This window comes from Sebastes fasciatus, chromosome 10 (assembly GCF_043250625.1).
Source record: "Sebastes fasciatus isolate fSebFas1 chromosome 10, fSebFas1.pri, whole genome shotgun sequence".
In the NCBI taxonomy this organism is placed as follows: domain Eukaryota; kingdom Metazoa; phylum Chordata; class Actinopteri; order Perciformes; family Sebastidae; genus Sebastes; species Sebastes fasciatus.
The window spans coordinates 14,785,888-14,801,380 of record NC_133804.1 but is presented as its reverse complement, the minus strand read 5'-3'; the positions used below and the strand labels follow the sequence as shown (position 1 = coordinate 14,801,380).

Sequence of the window (15,493 nt, the reverse complement as noted above, 5' to 3'; positions counted from 1 at the left end):
CAAACAAACATAAAGTACCTGACACATAAACTTGGGTAACAATTTTAATTATAATTATTTTCTTGAGGTTTAAATTGCTGGGGTCAAATTGACCTCAAGAATAAAAGATGTTAGTAAATTTGACGGTAACAGGAGGGTTAACAGAAAAACAGACTTCTACTGCGCATGTGCAATACCGCCCTGAGATATGACGTGATGATGACGCGTTACCCAGCCTCCTTTCCATAGGCCTTCACTAACCGCCTTCCTGCTTTCGGCAAACATGGCGCCGATGTTGGCACCGCAGCTGAAATGCTGCTTTCACTTCCAAAGACGCAAACTAGCGCTTCTCCTTCGACAGACGAGCTCGTATCACGTTTGGAATAAAAGCCGCGGTGAAAAAGGGACGGATTATAAACGTCAAAGTACATATCTGGTGAGTGAGGAGACAAGGAGACAAGGAGAGAGGAGAGGACGCAGTGTGTTGTTGGTGTGTGACAGTCAGTCAGCACGCAGAGGGCAGATATATGGAAAGTGTTTCTAACTAACTTTCAGTGGAGTTATAGCTGGCCAGTTTGTTGTGCAAGAGTGGTTGATGTCATGTCAGTATAATGTTAGCCAACCAGCTGCTAACTTAGCGTTAAAACGACAGCTAACTAACTAACTAACTAGCTGGCTAACTGGCTAATACAGTAGTTGCTGTGGTAACCTTATATTGATCACCATGGTGAATGGTTAACGTCACAGTAGGTACTTTGCCCCTTTAGGTTTGACTGTATGCTAAGTGACATTATAGTCTAACTGTCACTAGTTACCAAGCTAATGTTGTAGCCTGTCAGTCTCAGTCACGTGTTAATGTGCAGACAGTAGATGTTAGATAAGACTGTGTGTTTGTGCCACCCTGGGGACCTAACTGATGTAACATGCTGTCACCGTTAACAGTCTTGTTATTGATTGTTTGACAACTTTTACTTTTCAGCAAAAAGTCAGCTGCTTCTTTTATATGTACAACTTGCTAAAAAGGGATTCAAGATTCAAGCCCTTTATTGTCTTTGTCTAGTACAACGAAATTAGATTGTGACAATCCCATAGGTGCTAATGAAAAGGTAATACAATAAAAAAAGAGATAGTGCAATATAAAAGATAATACAATATAAAATATAAATATACAATATGTATATTGATGAGATGACAGTTTTGCCAGATTAAAGTTAGGCCAGATTATTGTCCAAATTGTCCATCAGATAATTACAAAATGATTGCACAGCATCATATAATGTAGTCTGATGCAACAGCCCAGCAATACTTCCTATTTTCAACAAGCCTATAATGTTCAGTTTTTGTTGGTTAAACTATTGGTTTACCTTTATATTCATTTTGAAGACTAGGTTTGGGGGGGCTGTTGTTTGTTTTTTTGGACAACCACCAGTTGTTAACTAATAGCTATATCATTTTAGTCCAGTTTGAGCATTTATGATGTAAGCTCAGTTTATGTTTATTTATTTTGCACAATTTAAAACTATACAACATAACAAAAAAAAAAGAAGAATATACAGTGCAGGAAGAGGCAAAAAACCCACTGGGCTTATCTGAAGCCTCCACCTAGAGACACGATTAATATAAAGAAATAATATGACTACATAATAGTGATAACAAACAATTAGGACAAGATATATATAATAACAACAATAACAATACAGTAAATATATCAACAAAGACGTGTGTGTGTGTGTGTGTGTGTGTGTGTGTGTGTGTGTGTGTGTGTGTGTGTGTGTGTGTGTGTGTGTGTGTGTGTGTGTGTGTGTGCGCGCGCGCTGCGTGGAAGTGTATGGTTAGTGTTTGTGAGGAGGATATTGATTTAAATATCTATAAAGACTTCTGCGCAATCGTAACCAAACAACATTGTGAGTGGGAAAAAATAAAAAACATAAAAACAGATACATGGACAACATGGGGAAAAGCAATTACAAGACAGCAATTAAATGACCCTTTAAGCGACTTTTGAAACATTTGACAGATGAACAGTTTATTGATAGATGTGAAAAGTTACTCCATAATTTGGTTCCCCTAAATCTTATTGAAAATGTACCTCTACTAGTGAGGAATTTAGGAGGTTCACAAACAAATCACACATTTACAATTAATGTATGAAATAATCTGTATGACATTGGTATACATAAATAAATATGTAAGATTACTGTCTCATAACAAATTATGCTTTTCTCTAATGAGTACAAACCGCACAGTATTTGTTTATATAATGTGCTTGGCCATCATAGATAAGAGGATGCGTGTCCTCAAGGAGATAAACTTATCTAATACTTATCTGGTATTGTAATACTCATATCACCAATAAAGATATGTCTTTGTATAAATGTTAGGGATGCACTGGTGCTGGATAGCAAATTCGGCCGATACTGACTTGTATAGCTGGATCGGGTATCGATGACAATGGGTCAGATCTATTTAATTCAGTTCTATGTTTGTATACTATATACAATATACTGTATACCAGAAATTTAATTTCCGTTTAAGTTTTGACCAATTTTTTGCTGCATTAAAAAGGTTTACACTTTTTATTTTTTATATTTTTTTAGTGTACATAAATTTAGTTCACAGTAAATTTATATCTATGTATTTATTTGTTACATTTTGTTTTACAAATTAGGAAAGCAATGTTTAAGTCAAGCCTAATGTTGCCTTACACACAAAAGAATGATCCCAGTCACTTCCACACAGTGAGGCATTGAGCTTATTATCAAACACTGGTATCAGATCGGTACTCGGTATCGGCTGATACCCAAAGCCCAGGTATCGGTATCGGGACTGAAAAAGTCAGATCGGTGCATCCCTAATAAATGTAGGTCCAACACCAGCTGAGTGTATTAAGCTCAATATGTCTATCTTGCATTGTCAAGCACTCAGCCTCTGTAGGCGTGTTAGTAGATCCCTCTTAAACATTGAGTGACTGGGTTTCAATTGAGTTTCACAGGCTCAGGTGATGTAAATGAAAATATTTCTGAAACTCAGAAAGGTTCTGAGCTTGTATTGCTTCAGTTGATAAGCAATACAAGCTTATCACTAATACTGTATTAGTGACAAATATTTATTGTGAAAAACAGCTATTGACTCCTCATCTGATCTTAAATATTTGTTCAGAATGTCCCCAACCTTTGTGTAACCTTTAAACCCTGATTTTGGTGACTTTGTACTGTGAGCATTTTGGTGAAAACACATGGGGAAGAAAATGTTTAGTGCTTGAGTGTTTGTATTGGAATTAAAAGTGTTTGCAGTTTATTTGACCTTTTTTGTGTTTCATTTGTTCTCTTACTCCGTATTGTGTTTCAGAGTGTCTCTGAATATTAACTCATCCATAAAAATGAATCAGCAGAAATCAGTCAAATAAGACTCGTGTGTTTCTCATATGTTTCAGCTGAGTTCCCCTCCACACCTACAAACAGCAACATGGAGTACACACAGGAGCGACAACAGTCGGCGGATGCTGGAGGCAGTAAAAGTAAGTATGTTTGAAATAATCGTGAATCATGTCTGTTATGAAAATGAAAAGTAGAATAACAATACATGATGTTTTCTTCACAGCATTTGCAGATTACAGACAAAAGAACATGTTGGCATGGAAATGCAGGAGGAAAGCTAAATGCAGATCCAAAAAATGTGGTGAGTACAGTTTCCTCTTTTAGTCTGTGATCATTGAAACCTTTTGTGCTGCTACTTTTAATGACCAATTTTGCTTATGCACACTAAACAAAGATCACATGTGAATTGAAAATAATGCAGCGGACAGTATTGATTCATCTGAAAACGTTTTTCATTAACTGATTCTCTGATTCATTATTATTATTAGTGGTAGTAGTAGTTTTGTTTTATCATACCTCCACACCGGCCATTGCAGGAGGCATTATGTTTTCCGGTTGTCTGTCCGTACCATTCTCGAGAACCCAATATCTCAGGAACGCCTTGGTGGTCAAAGGTCAAAAGCCAAGGTCACTGTGACCTCATGTCCGTCCCATTCTCATGAACGCGATATCGCAGGAATACAAAGAGTGAATTTCTTCAACTTTGGCACAAATGTTCACCTGGACTCAAGGATGAACTGATTGGATTTTGGTGGTCAAAGGTCACTGTGACATTCATAAAACACGTCTTTTGGCCAAAACTCAAGAATTCATATGTTAATTATGCTAATTTCACACAAATGTCTAATAGGATAAAATGATGAAGTGATGACATTTTGGGCAGACATGCATTGACTGGCGGAGACCTACAACTGTGAGGTGGTAGTTCTAGTTTTCTATATATGTTTAGTATATAAATGAACAGTCTTTACTCGTGTTCTCCATTTTGCAAATTCTGAAAGCCGAGTCAGAATTTAACTGTAATAAAGTTTTATTATACGTTAACTAGTCTCCTTCACGTGTGTGTATATAGTACAGGGACCTCAGTAGTGCATTCAACTGTTAATGTTAATCCTCTCTTTGCAATGTCACATACTGCTTCATTGTATTTGATTAAAGGCAGGTGTTGGGCACAATTTCCCTGTAATTTGCTCGGAGGCTCTGCCATACAGCAGCGCTGTAACATGGTGCCACCATATTGAGTGGATTAGAGGAATTACTGCATATTCTTTGGCCTGCGGAGAGTCCCTGTGGCAGGTGTGCCGTGGAGCGTGTGTAAACAGCCATGTTGGCACCGGTGGGCTCTCAAACTCAGCTGGGATGACAGCCCAGGTGTCTCCTGGGAATTGTAGTGTCAGACTGGACCCCCAGGTCCACCTGGAGACTCTGCTGTTGTTGCTGCTCCCAGATCTCCCAACAGACTCCCACTGACATTTGATGTTCCAAGTGTCTGCCCAGAGAGCCATCTTGAGGTTATTATGATTGTCTCACTGAAATCAGAAGGCAAGTTAGTTGCCAATATTGGCAAACATAAAGTAGGTTAGGAAGTTAACATTGTAGTATAGTAGTGTAGTAAATTATATTTTGCTCATTCGACTGTATCTTACAGGACAGACTCAAACTAAAGGTATTATGATTTAAGAAAAGGTTTTGCTTTTGTTTTCTTCTCCACAGCTAAATGAGGTGAATTCAGCCCGGATCCTGTCTGCAATGCTGACGTACGTGTGGCCAAAGAATAGACCAGACCTTCGGGCCCGTGTTGCCATCTCTCTGGGCCTGCTCGCTGGAGCCAAGGTAGGTTTACTGACAATGTCATGGGTACTAAAGAGGAGTTAATTCCTATTTACTTCTCTTTGTTATTTTTTGTTGCTAATTGGATCTACATACCCCACAACTGAAGATATTTTTATTCAAAATCATGCCACCTAACATTGAGGAAGAGGCTCCAGTCCTTTTTTCATATTTGGTGACACTGAGTCTTACTTCCGCTTTCAGCTTTGTTGATTCCTTCCACCCTAAATCTGTCTAACAATAGCTAATGCTCTTCCTGATTACATTAGGACCCGTTTTCTCTCAGATAAAACTTGGTCAAGCTCTAAGGCTGAAACAAGATGTTTTTAAAAGATATACTCAATTAAAAGCTTGTTGTTTCACAGGTTCAGCTTAAATTTTCTTCTCTCTTCTTTATTAGAAGTACATCATAATATTTAAATAGAGTTTAATAGAGAATATATCCATTTTAAAACCGCTAAGACAAGAGAAAAACAGCAAATATTGTATCTCACAACATGATCAGCAAGTGATTAAGAAAAGATAGAGATAATAAAAATAATAACAACCCCCCAAAAATGTTGCTATTGTTCTTTAAGACATCATCAGGAACAAATTTTGCTCACAGCTGACTGTATTATGCCACTGATGATTTTCCTGATGCTTGTGACAGTGTTATAGGTAAAAAAAAAAAAGATGTGGACTCCTCTGTGTGAAATGAATGTGGGCAGTGCTGCCATTAGCTAAGTTGATGCCATATTGGCCATCACTAGCTTTGTGTTAACTTGAATAACGTACTCCCCACATTCTCCAGCTTTCACTCATCATCCATTTCCACAGTTTTAAAGTCCTTCTTGCATGCTGCTTCTCATTTTAATTTGTCCCTGATTTGCAGGAAAGTGCAAAAGTGATGCATCATAGAGAAATGGAAATTGAAAATAGTGATGAATAGTAATTATTCCTCAGATAAAAGGTATAGAGATCCAGAGATGGGCCCTTACATTGAAGCAGCCGAGCCTTTTCATAGTGAATCAGTAAAATACAGTGGAAGAGAGAAGTGACAAGTCAAGGTTACTGCTGACGTCAAATAAACCCACAAGATTATTAAATGTCAGATCATCTTTTGAAGTTACTACAAAGAACATTTAACTGGTAATGAAACAGTTTCAATTTAAAGGTCACCTATTATGCAAAATGCACTTTTCCATGTCTTTTAAACATCAATATCTGTCCCCAGTGTGTCTACAGGCCACCATAGTATCATAAAAGACCATCCTCTCTCTTTTTCTCCTCCCCCGTTTGTCCGGAAATGGGTGCAGAAAAAAAATTCGCTTTTTTCCTTGTATTCTGACGTCATTAGAGAATGCAAGTCACGTGAGGGTTTCCTGGTCGAACCAGAGAGAACCTTCAGTAGCTGACCCCGGCCCACAGCGCGTCACTGTCTCTCCTCCTCAACCGAACTTGAGCAAAGTAGCTCCTACAGTTAGTCTGCAAGAACCAGCAGAACAGGCTTCATGTACTCCCATCATCTAAATATAACATGTTCATTCACAAAGGCTTTATGTAATTACACTGTTTAAACAGATGATATTTATATATTATATATATTTGATGTCATGCATGTAGCAGAGTACAGGTAGTAAATAGTGACTTGTAAGCAACAAAACACATTTCTGTTTCACAGTCAAACTTTATTTGAGTAGACAGATGACAATATTAATTATTCACAGCATTTGTAATCATCTCACCTGTTAGTTAGTTATGTTAACATGGTACAGGAGAAAGTCTTCAGCTCTGGTAAACTATGGTAAGCTAAGCTCCGGTGGTCTGTAGTCATGGTAACACAGAGACAGCTCCTACTGTAAATAATATACCATTACTCTGATCTTCCATACATTTATCTTTTAGCAGAAATAATGAACTGACTACTGTTTCACATCTTCTATTTTCCACCCTGATGGTCGCTGTGTTTACACACCGTGTCATAGCGGTAGCATGTAGCTAACCCGTTAGCATGTAGCTACATGCTAACGGGTTAGCTCTGTATCTCCCATCTGCTTTCAGCTATCTGCTCTCCTCTGGGATGATTCTGTCGGTCATTTCTCACAGATGGATCTGTAAAGACAGACGTAAAACAGAGTGTATGTTTACGGTTTACAGAGTTGATGCATGAGGTAAACACTGAGCTAACTAACAGAGATATAAACAGCATTATTTACCTGAGAGAAACCGTCAGGAAAACCTGGAATCTGGACGCAGATGTTCATCATGTGTCGCCGATTTCTGATCAGATTCCTCCGGTAACGTGCGCTGGGTGAAGTTTCTGGTTTATAAACTTTAAAGTGGTTTATAAACTTTATTCTAGCTGCTATCTCTCCACTCGTCTCTCTCTCTCTCTCTCTCTCTCTCTCTACAGAGAGAGAGAGAGAGAGAGAGCTTCTCCGGGAGGGAGGGGGAGGGTGACGCTGTTGTTGAGGACGTTTGATTGACAGAAAACGCTGACCAATCAGAGCAGAGTGGGAGGAGACAGAGGCTACAGACACAGAAATCAGCACTTTTGGAAATGGGCTGAAACAGAGGTTATAGAGACATGCTGGAATGCATGATCTGATTGTTTTTTTGAAAAAAAAACTTCAGAGACATGGTTTGGAGGTGTCTGAGACCTATAATAACTAGTTTAAATGGAGTATAATATGTGACCTTTAATACTGATGCCTCTATATGACCTACATAAACAAACGAGACCATCAGCGAGAAGATTGGTTATTTCTATATAGTTATTCTTAATGCCTGTCATTGGGTCCGATCCCTTGCGACATCAGACCAAACGATTTACGGCATGCAGGTTCACCAGAAAGTCCTTCAGCTCAAACTCCAGTGGCACGTCATTGTAGTTTGCCGGGTTTGCACTCTGGTAAGATGCTCTGAAGTCCAACAGCTGAGAGTTGGCTGCTCACACAGCATTGCATTCATGACCTACAGCAATGGTGGAAAATAAACAAACAATGACAATTTGTAAAAAAAAAAAAAAAAAGATTAAAGCCTCACTATTTTGCAGTTATACAGTTTAAGACATATAACACAATTTTGAATATTTCATTGTCTTTTATTGACATAAAGAATAGTGGATGGTACATTTGAGGTATCCACTAGTCACACCAGGACATAAATCAGTCATCTGGTCTCTATTTTCAACACCTTTTTGTCTTATTTCTAAGCGCACCGTTTGAAACTCTCACCTTTCAAAATTACTATTGGAATATATCTCATGTCAATAAGTTTAAACCGCCAATTTATTCAGGTCAGGTTGGGATTTGTGATCACTGCACAGAATAGCCAGCGTTTCTAGCTGAAGAGAAACCAGCATGGTTGAACATTTCATTAGTCTGTTGTCATCGCTGCCACATGATGGTTTCTGAAGTGCTGTACTGTACTAGCTGTGACTCTTTCAGGATCAACCATCACCCTTAATCGTGGCTAAGACTCTGTTACACTGTCACTGACTCTGTACAGTGTAATATCATTTTAGTGCTGGCTGATGCCAAAAAACAGCCAAGCATTGGTCTATTTTAAAAAAAGATTTGCAATCAAAAATATCTCCGTACTAAATCAAATACCGTCTCTCATTTGACGACCAAGACATATAGGCTCACCACAGGTTGTTACACTGCGTAAAAAAACCTGGGTAAAACTAAAAATGATAGACTTTTAAAATAACTTTAAAATAATTAATTGCCAGCTTCAATCAGTGCATGATGTATTTCCTCTTCCCTTTGTTGATGGTCTCTAATTTACACCCTGGAAAACAATCACAAAATCACAGCTCCTAAATAAGCATGTACCGCTGCCGCTCAGCAGGTCTGAGTGTGCGTGCGAAGGAGGAGAGAACACACACAACATGCAATCCAATCTCCTCCTCCTATTTTCCCGCTTGGCTGGAGCTAGCCTCGTTTTCTGCAGTCTGTCTGTTTGAACCAAAACCACCAGCAGTGTGGAGGCAATTTTTAAATCAGCTGAATAATTATGTGGTTACAGTGCATCACACCCCTGCACTCCACTATATCAGTGACATTTTCATCTCAAATAACTGATTATATAGAAGCTCTTGTTTCCGTCGAACTCAAATGAAGCCCTCTCGGCCTGTGGGTCATACTATAAGCTTAGGCTAATTCTTGATAGCCTGAAGCCTCTTCTCTCCTCTACTTGACACAATATCTCTATTATGGGATGACATATCGCCAGGTACAGATTGACATGGCGTTGATTTAATCTCCAGTTGGCCATTAATGGATTAAAAGAGCACATCCAGTCTTATCATGTATTAGTGGTAAAATTGAGGACGTTTTGGCCTCGTGATAACAGGCTCAGGCTATTTTTCACGTGTTTCATGTTCTGTTGTCCTGGTAGCAAACATATCGTCTTTCCTTGAGGGGGGTTAGAGGACTTCTATTGTCTGAGTATAATACCCAAGTGTATAAAGCGAGAACCGTGGGGATGTAGCTTTTGCGGTATAAAATGGTGCATTATCCTTTTACATTAGCAGGGTCGAGGCGGGTTTATTTTTTTATACTCTATTTTAATATAATTGCTATCACTTTTATTTTATCAAAATTATATCATGCCGAATTTGACAGGGGTAAAGGAACAAAAAGAAAAGTATAACAGAAAAGCCTTCCCCCCTGTTAGAGGTTGAGAGGTTCAAATAAAATGGGTTTCAAATGAAAATACTCTGCTGTGTTCTCTGGCTGTCCTAATGCGCGGCGGACCGCCTTGCCTGAGTCACACAGCTGTCCCTGTGCTTTTAATTAGCCCTAATAACCATTTCAATTCCATTAGCAGGAAGCACCAGCTACCTCAGCAGCACCAGCACAACCAGTCAGGAAGAATACGCACTCACACAGCACACCATACATGCATATAGATTTGTGAATGCACCTGTATGTTGGATTTACTGCCTAACAATCGTGGAAATCATCTTTCTAAGCACATACATACCTAAATGCATTCATATGCACACACAGAGGTACTACAGAGGACAAGAATAACGTCACAGGACTATATTGAGCATATGTCTGTCTAATTGGCTATATGAAACTATTTACCCCTCTCTTTTTTTTTCTTTTCTCCTCCCCTCTGAATGTTTCCTCCCCCCCTTCTCTGCCTCTCCCAGATGACCAATGTGACGGTGCCCTTCATGTTTAAGTATGCAGTGGACGAGCTTAACCAGATGTCGGGACACATGCTGCACCTGAATGACGCGCCAAGCACCGTGGCTACCATGGCAACGGCCATGCTGATTGGCTGTGAGTCCCCGACTTGCATTGCGCTGGCAGGTGCCGCGCTCATCAGAGGGGGGACTGTGGGACTGCCTATTATCTACCGGCTGACCTTTCCCAACACATTCATATCAATGCCGCCCCGCAACCCTCCCGCTCCCCCTCCACATTATTTACATTACGTGCTCTGTTCCGCGTCTTGAGTTCACTTCTCAGTCAGTCCACTCGGCCCTCTCATGAGTGCCAACGACTTTGCGGTATGACACCTGTGTGCTCCCAATGCAAACAGAGCTGGATACATTTCTAAAGCAGCGGGGTAGAAATTGCTAATGTCTTTTACAAAGTGGTTGGATATTTTTTTGTGTTATGCAAAGGCCAAGGATGTTTCTTTTACGTCATCCCTTGAGAGCACTACTTTTTTCTCTCTTTGTCCAAATGGCACCTGTGAATACAAGAGGGGTCAGATTGGTGAAATGTAGTGCGAATGTGAAGTTCTTTCCTGCTTAGAGTATATTTTTTCTCAGAGTTGCTGATGAAGAGCAAAAATAAATAAATATAGTGAACCTGACACCCACTGCAAGTCACTCTGGCCTTGAGTGAGATCAGCTTGGATGCAATGTACACTTAGCCTTGTAGCCACTTATTTTAATGAGCCCACTTAGGTCTTGCACACTAATGCTGCCTGTCGAATAATTGGAGCACATGAACAGGACTCCAGACAGGACAAATTAAGATGACGAGGAAGAATGAAGGGGATGCTCTTAAAGAAAGGAATTGTATTTTTTTGTTCCCTCTTTGCGACACTCGAGGCCCGGTACTCGGAGCCCGCGGTGACGGGTGTAATTTGGCTGAAAAGGTTGCACAGTGCTCATCCTACCTTGTCAGATGTGGACACGTTCATTAGGTGAGCATTCCTATTTAACGCCACATTACAGCCCCGTGAAGACCGGCAGACAGAGCGATTATTACCCTGACTTTGGTCTCGACGGACAAGTCGTGTATTCACACAAGTCAGTGAAATCGCCACAAGAAGGCCACGTGCCATTCAAACACACACTATTAATTTGTGACAGTCATGCCAGCTATCTGCTTGTATAACAGTTTATGAATAAGGGATCAAATAATTGACTTCCTTGGAATTAGATTGGTGATTTTATTGAACTGAAACTCTTACAGAACTGCTTTGGTTTTTGCTGCACATCAGGTAGCTTCCAGGTCCCATATTGTAAAAAGTGACATTTTCATTGCTTTTATATTATAAAAGTTTAAGTCCTATATACTGTAAATACTGTGCAAGTATCAAAACGATTAATCCACAGAGAAATACACACAGCCCTTATTTAGAAACTGAGCGCTTGAAACAAGCCGTCAGGATTTCTGTCCATGAAAATGAGCATGATCTGTCCCCTTTAAAAACTCCTAAAATATGCAATAATAAAAAAAAAAAAACCTTTTTAAAGGTATAATGTGTAGGACTTGGCTGCATCTAGTGGTGTGATTGCAGATTGCAAACAACTGATTATCACTCCGCTCACTCCTCCCTTTCCAAGACTGTTTTAACGTGAGCCGCCGAGTGCAATACCATGGTAACGCCGTTTGCCTCGCTCAGAAGCCATCCTTACCATCAGACACTACCATATAACACTACTTTAGGAGCAACAGAAGTCAGACGGCGGCTGGCAGTACCACGGTTTTGCACGTTTCACAAGCGTTGGTGTTTGGTTGTCCGTTCTGTGATACAGTGGAAACATGGCGGACTCCGTGAAGAGAACCCGCTCCCTATGTAGATATGAAGGGCTCATTCTAAGCTAATGAAAACACAACGATTAGTTTCAGGTGATTATACACTAATGAGAACATAGTTATAAATATTATATTCCATTTCTGCAAATAAATCCCCCGAAAACGTTTCACACTGTTCCTTTAAAGAAAGGCCATGTTGCTTGCATCATACTGATCAGCCAGACAAAAGTCTAGACTCAGACAGTGGTGAAATCAGTCAACTCAACTCAGTCACATCTTTCTATGACACTCTTATTAATACCGCCTCCCCCTCTTCTAGTGTTCTGCTCACACATGTAGCCCGCTCCCTGCCACACACACACTGAACACACTTGTGTACACTCACATACCCCCCCCCTCCTCTCAGTCTGCAGTGTGCTGGCCTGCCATGGTAGTGAGGCTTCAGACAGCATCCTGCTCTGTAATTACAGCGGCTGCTGCTGTAGCCCTGCAGTACTTTGCAGACCAGAGATGATGTGGAAAAACCTGCCCCGGCCACCTCACACAAGCCTTCACTTTAGAGCAGTTGACAAGCCTCTACCCTCTCTATCCTCAGCTGTCTCAATACTGCATTACAGTACATCTTACAAGACAGGAAAGGCTGGGGTCGCATTCTTGTTTTGCTGCCTCATATCACGTTAGAGCTACATAACAGTCCTCAGTGTTTTAGGATGATGCTGATAGCGCCGAGCCCCTCTGTTTGAACCTCCCAGCTTTTCACAGCAGGTGTGCTAAACTCTCCCGTCTCCTCCGCTATCCCAGATGGCGCGTCCCGGGCTTGTGCAGCCCTCTTCAACGAGCTGAGGAACACTGTGTTCGGCAAGGTGGCCCAGAGCTCCATCCGACGCATCGCCAAGAACGTCTTCCTCCACCTGCACAATCTGGATCTGAGTTTCCATCTCAGCCGCCAGACGGGAGCGCTGTCCAAAGCCATCGACCGCGGCACACGGGGCATCTCATTTGTCCTCAGTGCAATCGTCTTCAATCTAGGTCCCACGATCTTCGAGATGGGCCTCGTCAGTGGCATTTTGGTGAGTCTCACGGTGACATCCACGCACACAGATAATGATGTCAATCATAAGCTTCGGCATTATTGAAAGATGCTACCAGGAGCACTGCTTACAATTTTCTGTCTTTTATTTCTTGTTGCTGTTACTGATTCAGCTCTTAATGTTCGCACAGGACCTTCCATCACCTTGACACTCTTCACAGCAGATTGTCCGGAAATTAATTTCGGGGATATTGTCTCATTTACATTCTAAATGGAATATGAATCCCCATGAACTTTTGGTGTCAACACAGAGCCCATTAGCGTCGATGATGAATCCCAAAGCTTTGTAGCAGCTTAATGTCCTCCTGTGGAGTATGCCCTGAACAGATGCCCCCCTCCTTGGCCACCACTGAAAGAACGGCTTGTCTATAGCTTGGTGCTATTATTCCTCTCTGGACCATAATGTCTGCTTGCCTGTAATGAGGGCAGACTCCATTGCCCAAATAGCTACCGCATTAGCACGATTACTTCTTGTAGTTTCCCCTCCATTTGTAACACTCAATTTCATAGTGGAATGGTCAAAAACAGTGCGTTCTCCGAACGCCTTGTGACGCCAACGTCTGAGTCCGGCGGTCTGAAGTGGTCGCTTGACTTTTTAATCACAAAACTGTCGAGTCACAGCTTGTAAAGGATGCTTTGTTTTTGTCTGTGCTTTTTTTCTCTTCTGCAGTATTACAAGTGTGGAGGACATTTTGCAGCAGTGTCCTTGGGTACCTTATCAGCATACACCCTCTTCACCATTCTCATCACTCAGTGGAGGTAACAATGAGGATGTTTGTACTAGTCCTGTGTCTGGCTCTACTTCAATTCGTTATTTTATTGTTAATGTTTGTTATTGCTCGAAAAAGATTCAGCAAATAGTTCTGTGGCTCTCTGTGCTGACGGTAAAAACATTCACTCGTAGGCTGAAATATGTACTTAAGAAAGTGCTTATGTCATTGTGCACATGTCTCTGCACACAGGACTCAGTTCCGGATAGAAATGAACAAAGCAGACAATGAAGCCGGAAATGCAGCTATTGATTCCCTCCTTAACTATGAGACTGTGAAGGTAAGACCCCCCCCCCCCCACACACTCTTCTTTCAGCTCCTCCTCATCCCTCCCTTCATCAATCCTTCCCTTTCATCTCCTCCTTGGTCGTCTTTTTCTTCTATTCACTTAAGCCAGACGTAAACAAATATTTACTCGTCTGTGATAATAGTGTTTCACTGGATTGCCACTGTCAGAATTTGCCTTTTAATCAAAGACAAGCTCTCTCTAACTCTCTCTCCATCTTTCTGTCTCTCTTTCTCGGACTCCCACCACTTTCACGCACAAACTCCTTATCATAGCAAGTACAAGATAAAAGTCAAGTTTACCTTTCTGAGTGAGAGGAGTGGAATTTATGGCTTAAAGGACTGAGGGTGGAAAGTCCAATTTCTACTATAGGTTCACTTGAAGGTTATCATATTCTCTCAAGTTATTATAGAGCAGTGTCACATCAACGTGGAACCTGTTGTGAGATTTCAAATGTTCATATGCTGTAATATGATTTTTGTCATCTACAAGTTGATCAATCTGCAATAAGATGCTGATTTAGCATTCACACTATTGTTCTCCCACAAATTAAATAATAAGTAGCTACTAGGCCTGTCACAATAACTACTTTTATTGAACGATATATTGTCCCAGAAAGAATTGCGATAGACGTCATTTTAAGACCATTTTATGCCACAGATATAATGATAATATAATAGCATAATAATGCAAGTGCACCCTTTCAAAGAGCAATGAACTTTTAATTCTTAAGAATAATCAACCATTGGAATTGGAATGTGAAAATATTAAAATATTCGAAATAAATAAAACCACACCGCCAAAACAATAAATCAAATATACTCTCGGGCTCTGTTAACAAAAATGTGCAATGTCTTCGCAATGTCCAAGTCTTCTAATGAGAATAATAAGGGGAAACCCTGCTTTTTATTTTGGCTAAAATGTTGGTGACATTCTTATGTAAACAAACACGCATGTAAACACAACGGGCAATATTGAGGTCAGTAAAAACGATCAAGGTCATGTCCACGTAACGTACAACAATTCGATAATGTTTATTGTCGTGTAGAGCTGCAACGATTAATCAATTAGTTGTCATATATGAAATTAATCGGCAACTATTTTGATAATCGATTAATCGGTTTGAGTCATTTTTAAATATACATTTTAAAAAAAAGTCTCTG

At 40.4% G+C, this 15,493-nt stretch overlaps 1 protein-coding gene across 1 annotated transcript in view; it reads left to right on the top strand.

The window, feature by feature from the left end:
• The first annotated feature begins 176 nt into the window (after positions 1–176).
• The window catches only part of abcb7 (ATP-binding cassette, sub-family B (MDR/TAP), member 7), a 28,398-nt gene continuing 13,081 nt past the window's right edge, over positions 177–15,493 (top strand). The window contains exons 1-8 of the mRNA XM_074648384.1: positions 177–415; positions 3,413–3,496; positions 3,580–3,657; positions 5,070–5,189; positions 10,336–10,468; positions 12,986–13,254; positions 13,945–14,033; positions 14,237–14,324. Coding sequence (XP_074504485.1) covers positions 263–415; positions 3,413–3,496; positions 3,580–3,657; positions 5,070–5,189; positions 10,336–10,468; positions 12,986–13,254; positions 13,945–14,033; positions 14,237–14,324 — 1,014 coding nt within the window. The 5' untranslated portion in view covers positions 177–262. The remainder of the gene's footprint in view (positions 416–3,412; positions 3,497–3,579; positions 3,658–5,069; positions 5,190–10,335; positions 10,469–12,985; positions 13,255–13,944; positions 14,034–14,236; positions 14,325–15,493) is intronic.